The 14,933-nt window shown below is 43.4% G+C and overlaps 2 protein-coding genes across 2 annotated transcripts; one reads left to right on the forward strand and one right to left on the reverse strand.

The window, feature by feature from the left end:
- Positions 1 to 232: 232 nt before the first annotated feature.
- On the reverse strand, positions 233 to 5,080 carry cfap45 (cilia and flagella associated protein 45). The gene is made up of 12 exons (XM_061827002.1): positions 4,948 to 5,080; positions 4,515 to 4,583; positions 4,347 to 4,438; positions 4,117 to 4,240; positions 3,866 to 4,036; positions 2,538 to 2,716; positions 2,333 to 2,462; positions 2,122 to 2,268; positions 1,152 to 1,265; positions 732 to 925; positions 437 to 661; positions 233 to 362 (listed from the first exon to the last, which is right to left on the reverse strand). The coding sequence occupies exons 1-12, from the start codon at positions 4,948 to 4,950 to the stop codon at positions 302 to 304; spliced, it is 1,509 nt and encodes a 502-aa protein (XP_061682986.1). The 5' UTR covers positions 4,951 to 5,080; the 3' UTR covers positions 233 to 301.
- A 223-nt stretch (positions 5,081 to 5,303) lies between these two features.
- slc37a4a (solute carrier family 37 member 4a) lies at positions 5,304 to 14,892 on the forward strand. The gene is made up of 8 exons (XM_061828217.1): positions 5,304 to 6,370; positions 6,484 to 6,716; positions 8,378 to 8,621; positions 10,548 to 10,706; positions 10,847 to 10,932; positions 12,460 to 12,573; positions 12,658 to 12,796; positions 14,305 to 14,892. Exons 1-8 carry the CDS (start codon positions 6,223 to 6,225, stop codon positions 14,469 to 14,471), a joined length of 1,290 nt encoding a protein of 429 aa, XP_061684201.1. The 5' UTR covers positions 5,304 to 6,222; the 3' UTR covers positions 14,472 to 14,892.
- The last annotated feature ends 41 nt before the right edge of the window (positions 14,893 to 14,933 follow it).

The raw sequence follows: 14,933 nt of genomic DNA on the forward strand, positions 1-14,933 counted from the left end.
TATCCTTGCGTGAAATAATTGAGACCTCTGTAGAACTCTCTTGGACAAGTCTGATGTATTTGGCAAAAAAAACATACCCCAATATTTTCTGGAATACGCGATAGAGAATCGACTTCAAACATGTTCTGTTCAATCGCCATTTTGAAAGCTTGTGGGAGATGGGTAAGGGGGCGGAGCTTAAGGTCACCATTAGAAATGTCCATTGGCCTGTACCAGTCACCACGAATTCAGAAAAGCTACCATATGTTTATTTGAACATTGCTCTTGCTTGTTGATGCTGCGTAGACGTAATCCGAGTGAATCAAAGCAGCCAAGCCTTCTTTTCTACTTCACTGCAGTATTTGTCACTGAGCCCAGTTGCCCTGAGAAATGGACACAAAATATTGTAAAAACACAAAGGACTTGTGAAAAGTCTACATGTGCCACCCGTACTTACTTGAGCTCCTTCAGCTTCCTCTGTTTGAGGTCGTTGATGTGTTTGTGTCGCCGCCCGGCCTCCTCGCTCAGTTTCTCCGCTTCCTTTAGCGCCTCCTTGCGCTTAGCAGCGTTTAACTGCTGCATCTCCTTCACCTGCTGCCGAATGGCCTCCGCTTGGCGGAGTGCTTTCTGATGCTGCTTTTCATCCTCTTCCTTCTGTCTGGCGTTCGCCTCCTGTTGAACTCTAAATGTGGCACGAAGGAAAGGTAGCCAGGGAGGAACGGAAACCCACGGTGCAAACTGTCGTGACTCACTTTAAAACTCTCTCGAACTCGGCCTTCTCCCGGCCGGCCTCCATGGACAGGAGCTGCTCCTTTCGCTGAACTTGCTCCAGGCGAGCAGCTCGAAGCAGGGCCTCCTCCTGAGCCTTCTTAGCAGCCAACTCCTTTTCTTTCCTCCTCCACTCTCTGTCCGCAATTTCTTGGTTCCTCTTGGCACGGAGTTCATCCTTTCAAATGCATCCACAGACAAATTAGATGCCATATGGCAATAAGATGGTTTTTTATCTCGTTCATCGAACAATGTTCTGAACCATGGTAAATCGAGGCCCCCCCTTGTAAATTCTTACCATCTTTCCCTAATCCAGCTATTGAGGATCAATGATTTAAAATTCTGATGATTCACTGTTGAAATGCATTCTTTTTTAAAATCCCCAATAGTTTGTGATTCCTGACCTGATCAGCCTTGTGGTCTCTCGCTCTCTCCTGCTGAGCTCTCAGTCGGGCGATCTCTAACTCCTTCTCCCTCTTCATCCTCCTCTGTTCTGCTTCATACTCGGCCTCTCGTTGCTGCGGGAGATTAGCAAGAACAACAACTAAGAACATCCATTCTTCCACTAGTCCTCATTTCGCCACTTGAGGGAAGAGGCTAACTGCTAAGTACATATGGAGTGACAAACATTGACACCTCCGGCAATTTAAAGATGCTATGTAACCTAACATGCGCATTTCTCACATGTGGAGGAAGCTGAAGTACCCAGAAAATAAAAAAAATACCCAAGCACAGGAATACATTGTCGGAGTTTGCTGCTGAGCTTTTTAACCAGATGTCAAAATCATGAGTCAGATCTTTCGTTCACAGCTCTGATCTAAGTCGGGATACTGTGGCTTCTTTGGGTCAGACAGAGCGGAGTGAGACTCGGACTCCCCACTGGGTATCTGACCTGCCTCAAACTGCAGCTTATGATGAGACTGATCAACCTGTCTCTTTGGATGAGGCTCTCGGTGATTTACTTCAGCGGGTTGATGAAGTCACCAGAATTTCTTCATGCGGAACAGAGGTTGAGACAAGTGCTGAGCTACGATCTCAGGTGGACGCAAGTTCAGTTGAATCAGGTTTCAACAGTTATCTGACCAATCCTTTGATACCTACAGTGTCGAGTCTGCTGTTACTGGCTCTGCGCTCTCAGTTATGACATTATGGACAGATTCGGTATCTGTGAGGGAGCCCTTCGCAACGACCGCTGATCAGGCAGGGGTGGTTGTGGGTCCGTTGGGTGGGGGGATCCGCACCAGAGTAGGTAGATCGGTTAGGCCGGTGAATCGCCTCATTCAGACTATGTCCACCCAACGGATTTCGGTAATTGCTTTAGGAGTAGTTTCTACAACGTATTTTTCTGCAGCATGATGGCGATGAGTGTCTGACCAGTTTGTTTTTGATGTATTCCATTTCTCTGATGTCTGCCAGCTTCTCTTCTTCTCTCCTCAGCTCCTGCGCCCTGAGTGTCTCGGCATTGATGCGCATGGCCTCCTGGTGCAGACTCTTTTGTTCCGACCTCCTCTTCTCCACGGCCTGAAGCAAGAAACCCAGTCAGAGTTATGCATACTTCACTGGCCATTTTTTAATTTTCTGATACCATGAGGTCCTCCAGGTTCATCCTGGCTTCCTTTTCTCTGGTCTGTTGTTTCTCCTGCTCTTTCAGCTCCTCTTGCACCAGCTTCTCCTCCTGGCGCTGCTGGATCTGCTCAAAGATTTGTTGTTTCCCCCTGGAAAGGACACACAACACTCTTTTTGACACATTTCAACAACCTAGATGGTGGTTTTTGGGCCCAAGCGTTGACCTGATCCTCTCTTGCTTGCGCAGCTCATCAATCTTCTCTACTTTGTCCAGAAGTCTGCGGCGCTCCGCTTCCATCATGGCATCCAGACGCTTCTCCTCTTCCAACATCTCCATCTGGATTTGTTTCTTTTCCTGGATTTGGGCATCACGTGTGGCTTGGCACTGAGCACCCAGAATCGCCTGAGGACCTCCCAGACAATTACAGTCAAGACGGTGGTTCTCGAAATTTTTACATCAAGTATCACCTCGAAAAGGAGTTGCATCTCAAAGTACCACTACCGTAGGCCCAAGTGCTCATAACAAGGCAAAGGTTTTATGTCTAAAAAATGTATTATCATAGCCTTATCCACATTAAGCACAGTTGCACATTAAAACTGAATGTAAACAAAGCAAAATTTGAAAATACTTAATAAATTCAAATAATTGGCACAAGTTACATTTAAAAATTGTACCTAAATATTTTTTAAATTGGACAGTTGTTAAAGATTTAATACAGATGTATTATAATGAAAGTTAAATACAACTGAACTTATGGTACTTAAATTTAAAAAAAAAAGTCTCAGCCTCTAATGTATTTTAGTTATAGCATAATTTGAACAAACTGATTCTTTTCCATACCTCGACCACTTCCCATACTTTGAAAATCTTTTTTTTATTTTATTTTATTGGATGGAACCAGGCGGCACGGTGGATCAGCTGGTAAAGCGTTGGCCTCACAGTTCTGAGGTCATGGGTTCAATCCCGGCCCCGCCTGTGTGGGGTTTGCATCTTCTCCCCGTGCCTGCGTGGGTTTTCTACGGGCACTCTGGTTTCCTCCCACATCCCAAAAACATGCGACATTAATTGGACACTCTCAATTGTCCTTAGGTGTGACTGTGAGTGCGGCTCTTTGTCTCTATGTGCCCTGCGATTGGCTGGCAACCAGTTCAGGGTGTACCCCACCTCCTGCCCCTTGACAGCTGGGATAGGCTCCAGCACTCCCCGTGACCCTTGTGAGGATAAGCAGCAATGAAAATAGATGGATGGATGGAAGGAACCAAAAATGTAGAAATCTACATATAAGGAAAGCGATAGTACATTCTAATAGACTTTTTTTAAATTATTACAATTTCTCTTCGAACGACATGGTAGTAAACCAGACAATAGATGTGCTTTAGTTATGATTTAGCTTCTTAACACAAATAAAGAACAGCATTCAATTGGTTTTTAAATTATTTTTTTTTTTTTTTTTTTTTTAAACCGGCCCCCTAACGTGCTCGTTCGCCACTTGTCGCCGGGTAGAATTCATAGAGCTCACCCGGGTGATGAAAAAGTCAGAACTTTTCCAACCTTGTTGAGTCGTCTAATCTCCTCCTCCTGCTCCATTCTCAGGGTGTTGGCTCGCATCAGCAGATGCCGTCCTCGCTCGTGAGCCTCCAGCTCCACCTCACTCAGAGCCCGCTTCTCCCGACGGGACATATCGGCCTCCAACATCTGCCGCTTCCTTTCCTCGGCTGCCCGCTGCACAGGATCAAGTGCGGAAACTGGGAATGCGCTTCAAGGTAAAGTCGAGAATTGAACGTTTTGGGAACGTCGGCTACCATTTCGTTCTCTTTCCTGTTCTTGTGCGCCTCCATAGAGAGAAGATTGGATCTGGAGGTGATCTGCTCGAAGGTACCCGATGGCAAAATAATGGACTGTCTCGAGGGATCACCGCATGGAACCCTAGCGCAGAGGAATAATGTATATTGTAAGTTATTGTTAGTTTGAGCTAACCACTTGTCCATCAGGCGCTCCACAGTGATTTAAAAAAAAAAAAAAAAAAGCTTACCTGAGTTTCCGTATGAGATCTTTGGTGACAATTTGAATAATTTTGCCCGTCTGCTTCTGCACTGGTGCATTTGGCGATGAATGTGATGAGCTCTAAACGACAAAGAAACGGTCATTTGGATGTTTAACATTAAATAGAGGACAAACTCGCGTGTGTGTTTCTTCCAACCTGAGAGGGGGCAGCTCGTGTGCGGTACCGATGTTGTCTTCTCAAAGTTGGCGTGGAAGACTTCTCGCTCTGCAAAGTTTACATTTCTCCAATAATTTACCGTTGTGTTGTTCTATTAACACAAATGACTCTTAAAATGGACTGTCCATTTTTTACTCGAAAGAAAAATGTTCCTTGTTCCATTTACAAGCATAATAGACTAATCTGTAAATTAATTATATACTTCCCCCCTCCCCCTGGACTTTCCAAAACATGATTAATACGATCGCATAATAAATATACAGTTTCCACTTACAAAACCATCTCAGCTGTTTTTCCGGAAACTAGTGAATCTACACTGTAAAATAATATAACTATTCTTTTTGTAATATCTAAATGTTATTTACAGTCACTCAATTTATAATTCAGGGGGAGAAAAGGATACAAACCATACCATTTCTTGTTCGTCCAGATGGAGTTGGGAGATAAAAATATTTTTGGTCAGGAAAAACAAACAAAAAGTAACTTTAAAAAACAATTTACCCACAAAGCTGTCTGATGAGCGACAAGGAACCGCAATTGTTTGTTGTCCGGTTGCCATAGAAACAAGGACGGTACATGATCTGAGATTTATTTTTATATTTTAATAATTCTATAGATATATAAAAAATATATATGAATCATTTGAACACAAAACACTTCAACTGGTAAGTGATATGCCGTTTTTACTTTTTATTATGGCTTTTTCGGAGCAGTACTGTATTTCTGCCTTGTGTCGTGCTTCGTGAGGGACCCGATAGAGGGCGCAGGTACACCGGAGCACTATCATTTGAAATATGGAAACGAAGAAGAGCTGAGCCAGACGCCAGGCGGCTCCCGCAGCAAAAGTGAAACGGAAGGATGAGTAAACCGAAAGATGCAAAATAAATTACTATTATGGCGATATTCATACATATGTGAACGAACGGCCGCATTTTCTGGTTGTTTTAGTTTCGTAACCCAGTGTACGCTACCAAACGTAACCGGGCGATATTAATTACTGACAGCGTGTTATTCATTGTAGCAGTTTCGTCAATTTTTTTTTTTTTTTTTGCAGTACGTTACAAAAAAATATGTTGGTTTATTTTATTATATTTCGTGCGTTTTAGGGGTAATGTTTCCCAGTTGTAATCACGGGTCAATGAGTGTCGACGCTGATTGGCTCACGTGATGCTACAACGTCATTTGAACCGTCGAGTACTGTAATTCATTCATTAACGATACTGTATACCTCAAATTGTTTTAAATATTAAAATAGCAGAGGTAAAAATCCCGTTAAACTCAGCAGTTGTCTTTTTAAATTGATTTATTATCCCGTAAAGGATTTTTTTGTTAAGTGTCAGTCAATGATTTACTTCAGTCGTCCAATGGCTCCAAAACATCCCCAGTTGAGCAAACAACAGAGAAGACTCCCCAAGGCCGTTGTTAAATTAGAATAATTTAGTTGAATAGTTTCGGGATTATAGTCTCGTTACAAGCAATCTATCTGATCTGTGATCCCCCTTCCACGAGGCCAGATTAAATCATTTCTGGTGTTTGGGAGTTGACCATTAACTTGGACAGATTACAAACAGTCCTCAGTTGTGAGCAGCTGCTGGTGCTGCTGGTTTTGCGGATCCTGAAGCAAAGTTCACGGGCAGCACAGTCTGCTGATCTCCTCGTTGAATTCTCCTCACAAAAATTTGCAGTCATGGGGAGAGCAAGTTATGGATACTACCGAGGGACGATATTTTCAGCCATGTTTGTTGGCTACATGCTTTACTACTTTAACAGAAAAACCTTCTCTTTTGTGATGCCTTCACTGATGGAGGAAATTCAGATGGACAAAGATGATCTGGGTACGCTCGCTCATGTATTTTTAAATGCGTTCATTCCTATATTTTGAACCGTGGCCGTCACGTTCTGTTGGTTTATCACGACCTCGTGTTGTTTGCGTGTTCTCTCCGCTCAGGCATGATAACCAGCAGTCAGTCTTTGGCCTACGCTATCAGTAAGTTCATCAGCGGCGTGCTGTCTGACCAGATCAGCGCTCGCTGGCTCTTCTCCATTGGCTTGTTTGCGGTGGGAGGCATCAACGTGGTCTTTTCCTGGTCGTCCGCCGTAGCCGTCTTCTCTGCCCTGTGGTTCCTCAATGGCTTGGGTCAGGGTCTCGGCTGGCCTCCCTGCGGAAGGGTGCTGCGCAAGGTAGCCACACGCGTACCCGACGTTACATTAGTGCCACAGAATTGAATATGATTGTAGTCCTTTTTATATTGCCAACTTTTGCTCTCACAGATCGCAGTTTTAGGTACATTTGCACACTAATGAGGTCCAGTAGTAAAGAGCTCTTGAGGATAATACTAATTATCAGTTTTTGTGGTCTAAGCAGTGTCGACTATTATAGTAGCTGTCATTTCCAGTGCATCATACTGAGGAAGTATTTCTGATTCTTTGATTGCCCTATTTAGATTACAAGAAAAAGGGGAACATTAGAAACAGCTCAGATGCAGTACACCGCTACACAGCACTGCACAATACTGTGGAAGTAAATAAGTGCCACCAGGATTTGAATTTGAAATGCCACAGAAAATAGGATTTGAATTTGAAATGTAAAGTGATCACATTTTTTGATAGTTGCCACAATTCACTGTCTAAAATTCAACCGGCTATAATTCGCTGTTTAAAATTCACCATTTGTGCCACCAGGCAGGGTTACTTCAGGCCAGAACCGAACATCCAGCCAATCCAGTTACGCTTTCTTAGTAGGTATCGTATGCGATTGGCTGGGTGTTCGGTTCTGACCTGAAGTGAATTTCAGACAGTGAATTGTAGCCAGTTGAATTGTTAACATTGGAAAGTTACACTGAAATACAACTATTGAAAATGGGATCACTTTACATTTCAAATTCAAATCCCGTTTTCTGTGGCATTTCAAATTCAAATCCTGGTGGTACTTATTTACTTCCCTACATTACAGCCACAATATTAAAAGTTGTGTCTCTTGTCTTTATTGTCTGCAGGTGACTTAGTGACGACAAATGTTAACTGAATTAAATCACTAATTGTTTTTTGACACCATTATTTTTTTTCTAAAATGTTTTTGTGTTGCTGTGTTATCGGTTCTTATTAAATTGCACAGTTAATTGTGTTGCGGCTTTTTTGAGTGTAGGTGATCTCCAAAGCATTAAATGAATTTATTTGTGGAATTATTCTGATTCAATTTTTTCTTTTAATAATACTCAGTCTAAACCCTGGAAACAAGCTACAGTACAACCTCGGTTCTCAACCACAATCCGTTCCAGAAGGCGGTTCAAAAACCGAATCAACAGCCGTGCGCATTATGTTATTTCTGTTTTTTTTTTTTTTTTTGGGGGGGGGGGGGGTTGTTCAAATTCACAATAACAAAGCGTGTCGTGGGTGGGTCAGCTTGTCGAGCCACGCGCGTTATATTTCCGTTTTTTTTCGGCGGTGTGGGAATTCACAAAAAAGCGCGTCGTGGGTTAGCTGGTCTGGCCGGGGACGTTCTTTTATTTCCGGGTTTCGTTGGGGGCGTTCGAGTACCGATTTTCGTTCGAAACAGAAGCAAAAAAATGTTTGAAAACCGATTTGTTTGAAAGCAGAGACGTTCGAGAACCGAGGCTGTACTGTATTTCATTCACTCGACTGTTGTAAGTGGGAAAAGGAATACAAAGAAACCTGTCTTCTCAAAATATGAACATAAGTTATTGGTGCAGTTGCCCTCATTTTCATGCCTCCCTGACTGCAACCGGGGAAAAGGCAGAAAAATATCGACTTCAACAGGCACCGATGATTTTATCCATTGTGACCATCAATGACAAGGAGTGACTTCTGGTGTTTCCCTTCAGTGGTTCGAGCCCTCTCAGTTTGGAACGTGGTGGGCAATCCTGTCATGCAGCATGAATTTGGCTGGGAGCTTGGGCCCCATCATCGCCACGGTCCTGGCCCAGAGTTACAGCTGGAGAACCATCCTGTTCGTGTCCGGAATGATCTGCGTGCTGATGTCCTTTGTCTGCCTGGTAGTCATCAAGAACGAGCCCAAGGATGTCGGCCTGCCGAATGTGGAAGTGGCAGCCAAGAAGAGCAAAGGGGGTGAGTGTACTGCTTGGATCGCACACTGTGGAAACCTCAAAGAATTTGTTGTCATAGGAAGTACGCGATTGAAAAATAACTGATCAGGGTCATTGAGCGTCGTAATCTTCCATTTGAAGCTTTTAAACTACCTGAAATTGGTATGGATAAATGTTTTTCATTCTCAGAGATATCCACAGAATTTAGCCTTTTTGATGCTGAATTTTAGTGTAGTCCTCTGAAATGACTTTACCTGGCATCGCATGACCGCCTGCCGTAGGAGTTGCTGTTTTTATCAGCGGTGGCAGTCTTAGTACGCCTTCCACTGCATGGCTTGTCAAGAACAGATCCAGCTCAGAGAAACGTGCAGCTTGTAGCTTTTCAAAGTGCTGCTGAACTGTAGTCTCGGGCTCACAGAAAGAAGAACTACCGTATTTTCTGCACTAAGAGCCTCTAATTTTTTCAAAAGCTGACAGTGCGGCATATAATCAGGTGCGCCTTATATATGGAGCAATATTGAGCCTTCAGCGCAGCCCATCTCATGGATGCATAATGTAACCCCAACCTCTACTGTAGCGTCTGTTCTATGTGCCTTGTAATGTGGTGCAACTTATACTTGAAAAAAGTTTTGAAATAAGACGGTCATTGAAAGTGCGCCTTTAAAGTGCAGAAAATCCGGTAAATTAAATGTACAATCACTTTTAGGACACCCTCTGCTCAGCATAACACTGTGACAATACAAGCCAGTACATTCAGGTTTCAATTCTATGGTCATTGTCACTGTTTTCCCCTTTGCCATCATGTACAGGAAAGCCTCGGTTCTCGAACGTCCCCGTTTTGGAACAAATTGGTTTTTGAACAAAAATTTAAGAGATTTTTTTTATTTTTTTTTTTTGGCTTCTGTTTTCAAACTAAAATCAGTACTCAAACGCTCCCGACAAAACCAGACAAAACATATTGCGTGCGGCCAGATCAGTTGACCCACCCACGACACGTTTTGTTATTGTCAATTTGCACGCCCCCAGGAACAAAAAATCGGAAATGACATAACGCACGTGGCGCAACCAGCGCACTTTTGTTATTCTGCATGAAGCAGCCTCTATACACAGACGTGTCCCGGTAGTGACTGTTGTTTTTCTTCTTCTCGAGGACTACCGTATTCACCGCCAATCTTGGCTCCAAAGAAGCCAAGTTGCTTGTTTAAAGTTATTCTGCAATTTTGGTAATAAAAAAAGTTTACAAGGCTGGGGGCCAAGTCGCTACAGATACGGCAATGCGCTCCCAGGGTAGCATACTCTACTACTAAAGCATATATTTTAAGCAAAAAAATAAATAAATTTCTTAAATTATTTTATTATATAAAGTATTTAAACTATACATGTATTTCTACGATGCAGTTTATTATCAGGAAAAGCTAAAATAAAAATGCTTTAAAAAGCCCAATTTTTTAGGCTTGGAACGCATTATTTCTTTTTCCATTCATTGTAATGGGAAATGTCGATTCGGTTTTCGAACAAATCACTTCTCGAACCATTTTCTAGAACGGATTGTGGTTGTGAACCGAGGCGTCACTGCACTTATTCCAGAAACACGAAAATTTAAGTGTTTAGTGATATGTACCATCTTTGTTCATTGAGATTAAATATTGCATGACATCTTGACAGTTGTCAAAGGTCCAAAATTTCAGGCAACGTCCCTGAAAACGTTGCTTGAATTCAACCGTCTCGCCCTCACTTTCACGACTCCGTTATGTGGGCTGTTTTTGCACCGCGTGCGCCTCTTGTGACTAAAGGTCAATCATTGTGTGGACTTTGGACCCGGCATGCCCCTCGCATGCCCCTCATGTGGAGCAACAGTACATGACATAAATTACATTACAAGCATTGTGTATTATTACATCATGCTTGCATCATGTTTTTCTCTCCTGGACCCTTTTGTCTCCTTTAGGTTCTTTTAGTGATGAGAGCACGCTATCCGAGTTTCTGCTCTCGCCATACTTGTGGCTACTGTCCTTGTCTTATCTGGTCGTGTTTGGGGTGAAGACGGCCTGCACTGACTGGGGGCAGCTGTTCCTCATTCAAGACAAGGGACAGTCCACGCTGATGGGTAAGCAATATTGACACGGACTGACATTTTAACATCGTCACGATAGCATTGAAAAGCAAATTTGACGGTGTTGGATGTTCACTGTTATTTTTATTTTATTTTATTACCTCTTTGTTGATTCACTGCTGTTTTCTTCACAGGTAGCTCATACATGAGCGCCCTGGAGTTGGGAGGTCTGCTGGGCAGCCTGGTAGCAGGTTACCTCTCTGACAAAGCTGTGGCCAAAGTAAGTAGATAAACTTGACGCACGCCTTATTTCTTGAGCAGCAAATGCAGTACACAAAGGTTCATCCATCCATCCATCCATTCACTGATCTGCTTATCCTCACAAGAGTCGGGGGAGTCCTGGAGCCTATCCAAGCTAACTCCAGGCAGAAGGGCTGGGTACACCCTGAACCGGTTGTCAGCCAATCGCAGGGCACATAGAGAAAAAACAATCGTTCGAACTCATAATCACACCTAGGGGCAATTTTGAGTATCCAAATAATGTTGCATGATTTTTTGGGGATGTGCGAGGAAAATGGAGTCCTCCAGAGAAAACCCATACAAATCGTGGGTAGGATTAAAATTCATCCATCCTTCTTCTTTGCCGCTTATCCTCACGAGGGTCACAAAGAGTGCCGGAGCCTATCCCAGCTGTCAACAGGCTGGAGGCAGGGTACACCCTGAACTGGTTGTCAGCCAATCGCAAGGCACCTAGAGACAAACAGCCGCACTCACAATCACACCTAGGGGCAATTTAGGGTGTCCGATTAATGTTGCATGTTTTTGGGGATGTGGGAGGAAACCGGAGAGCCTGGAGGAAACCCACGCAGGCACGGGGAGAACATGGAAGCTCTACACAGGAGGGTGCGGGATTGAACCTGGGACCGCAGAACTATGAGGCCAACGCTTTACCAGCTGATCCGCTGTGCCGCCTGGATTAAAATTCAATTTAATAAAAATGAATTACTGTACGAGAGCCACTGATGGTGTAGTGGTACACACGCTTGCCTTTGGTGCGGCCAGTGTGGGATCGATTCCTGCTCAGTGATGGTGTCAATATCTGCCCTGCGATCAACTGGGCAACCAGTTCAGGGTGTAGTCCGGCTTTCGGCCGAAGCTAGCTGGGATAGGCTCCAGCTTTCCCGTGACCCTTGTGAGGAAAAGCGGCTTGGATAATTGATTACTGTATGTCGTTGCCGTCTGGTGCTTTAGCGGTTAGCATGTGTGCCTCACAGATGACGGTCCGAGATGAGAATTTTGGGTCGGCCCTTCCCTTTGTGGAGTTCACGCGTTCTCCCTGTGTTCACGTTGGTTTTCGCCCAGAACTCATTCTAACAACATGAAAGATGGAGTTTAAATTGTCCGCTGTTGTCAGTGTACTGTAAATGTTGGTTTTGCAAGCAATATAAAATGCTTTGAGAATGAAATGAGCTGGATGATTGCGAATGCCCTTCGGTTGACTTGTGACCAGGTTGTATCTCACTCCCGCCTGACGTCAACTGAGATAGTCCAGCTCACCCTCAAACCTTAATGAGGATACTCGTGAAAGAAAATGAATAGATGGATAATCATGCTGCTGCTGACAGGAAAAACAATCCACATCCCTCAGATATTCAACCCGTTTGTGATGATGTGCACTTTGCCAATTGCCCTACTCCCATATGAGTGTAGGTACCGCCACTTTTCTTTCCGCACCCGCCCCGTCCCTGCGAGCTGGTGCTCGTACACGGAACTCACCTTCTCAATCACGTTTCTCTTCTCTGTCCAGCAAGGTATGAAAATCTATGGCAATCCTCGTCATTCTGTCCTGCTCCTTATGCTGGCAGGAATGTCCGCGTCCATGTACCTGTTTAGAGTCACGGTCACTCCAGACAGCCCAAAGGTAATTCGTGACACGACCTGAAGTTATTGTGTAAGGTTAAGAGCAGAGTTGATTGGATTGAATGTCTGCTGTATGCACTTGAAGGTGTGGATACTCAGTTTGGGTGCAGCGTTTGGTTTCTCCTCCTATGGGCCAATCGCCTTGTTTGGTGTCATAGCCAATGAGAGCGCTCCATCCAACTACTGTGGGACGTCGCATGCGATTGTGGCCCTCATGGCGAATAGTAAGTAAATTACATTTTTTTACAACAATCAGTATGACTTTAGACATGTATCTCAACACCGCGCAAGGAATTTTTCAAACACTTTCATCAATAGTCTAGCCTTGGAAGGAGGGTCTTGTGCTCTACTTGGTCTTCATTATATAGAGCTTGTGCACCTACGTCATAAAATCACGTGACTTGTGTTTACCTCGCCATATTGCTGGTCAAGCTAAGCATTGCTCAATGCTAACTCGGTTGGAGACGACACAGAATTATGTCTTGTTGTAGCACAACACACAGAGTCTTGACCGATACCGTTAAAACTTTAGAAGGTGATAATAAACGACGGTACGTGGAAAAATTAGATAAACTCGGCATAGAGGACTCGTATTTAATGCCGAAGTCAATGTTTTCGTCGATAAAGTGTTAATTCGCTTCCGCTTGTCTTGGACAACTGGACCTACACATGGATCTGGTGAGGAAGTCGTCAAGATTTACACCGAAGAGTTTGAAAGCGTAGAGAATTCTGGACGCATACAAATACTTTGTTGTTGGATCTGTTCTCAATCAAGAATAAATCCAACATAGTGATGTAGCCACTCAGATTTTTTTCAATACAAATATCAACATTTAAATAAATGACCCCTGGTTTGACACAGACTCTCATTCATTAACTATGAGTGGGAAAAAAAAAGACAGCGAGTAAGCTCCTCCGTACATGAAGCGCCTTGCAGCCACACGTTAAACTGTAACAGACGTGTTTTTTTTTAAATATGCGTTGTTCTCAAATGAGTCCAATGTGATATTTTAAAAAGAAAGTAAACTGCTGGGATAGGATTCAGCCCCCATACACGGAAGCGCGTTGCGGCCACACGTTAACTTATGTGAAGCTCTCCGCGACAGACGGTTTTTCTTTTTTAAAAAAAACGTGTTTGACTCATTTGAGAACAATGAATATTAAAAAATTAAATAAAATGTCTGTCGGGGAGAGGTTTACCAAAGTTTAATGTGTGGCCGCAACACGCTTCCGTGTACGTCAGAGACAACTCCGTCATTTTTTTTTTTTTTTTAATACGCATTGTTCTCAAATGACCCAACTTGGCATTATAAATACTTTTTGATGATTTGAGATTGAGAATAATAATTCCTACCTGAAATGAAATGATCACTACGCAGGCGTGCGTATTTTGGTTGGGCACCATCTATAATGAATAATTGCCGAAATCAGTTGATATTTCCTGGTCTTTTCAGCTGGTATTCCGTAGAATGATCTCTTTGAATATCCGTCTCGTCTGTTGTGACAACCGACAGCACAGCAGGTCTCGGGTATTATAAATATTCTCCTCCGGTTCAATGTCTCCCACAATGTCGAGCAGCTCTGTTTGACCGGCAATATGGTGCCGTGAAAATGGTGACGTCACCTGCACGAGCTCTCGTAGTACGTTCTTAGATGACATGTCAACTCTCCACAACTGAACTTGAATATTTTGACTTGGAAAAGCAAAAGATAGAGTATTTTTCTTCCTTAGTTGGCGGCTTCCTCTCCGGGCTCCCGTTCAGCACCATTGCCAAACATCACGGCTGGGAAACGGCCTTCTGGGTCGCAGAGATTCTCTGCGGCGTCACCGCCGTCTGCTTCTTCCTGCTGCGTAACGTCCGCACTAAGATGGGCCACGTGTCCAAGAAGTCCGACTGAAGTGTCGTCACTTCCCATCAGACGATAAATGTGAAGCCTTCCGTGTATTATGCCGGAGTTTAAAAACATTTTTTATGCTCGTCACATTGGTGCAGTACAAAGTATTTAGAATGTGTTTTTATCCTAAAACTGCGACACTCTTGAAATGCCCGCATCAGTAATTTAACAAGGAAAATCCTCAAAGTCAAACACAGTGAGATCCTTGACGCTGGTTGGTTTCCAAATTTTGATCATATCTAACTTCTTTTCTCAAACTCTTGCTGTCATAGAACCTCCAGAAACTGAATGGGCAACATTTTGCTTACATTTAACTTTTGGGATATTCAACTTTGAAGGTTCCACCAGAGAAAGGTCTCCTCAAGCAGTACATACAGTAATATCTTTTTTTTTTTTTTTAATAAAAATAAAATGGTACAGGTCATTTTCAGTGTTCTTATGAATTATACACACTCAATCTCACTA

The sequence above is a fragment of the Syngnathoides biaculeatus genome, chromosome 8 (genome assembly GCF_019802595.1).
Source record: "Syngnathoides biaculeatus isolate LvHL_M chromosome 8, ASM1980259v1, whole genome shotgun sequence".
Lineage (NCBI taxonomy): Eukaryota > Metazoa > Chordata > Actinopteri > Syngnathiformes > Syngnathidae > Syngnathoides > Syngnathoides biaculeatus.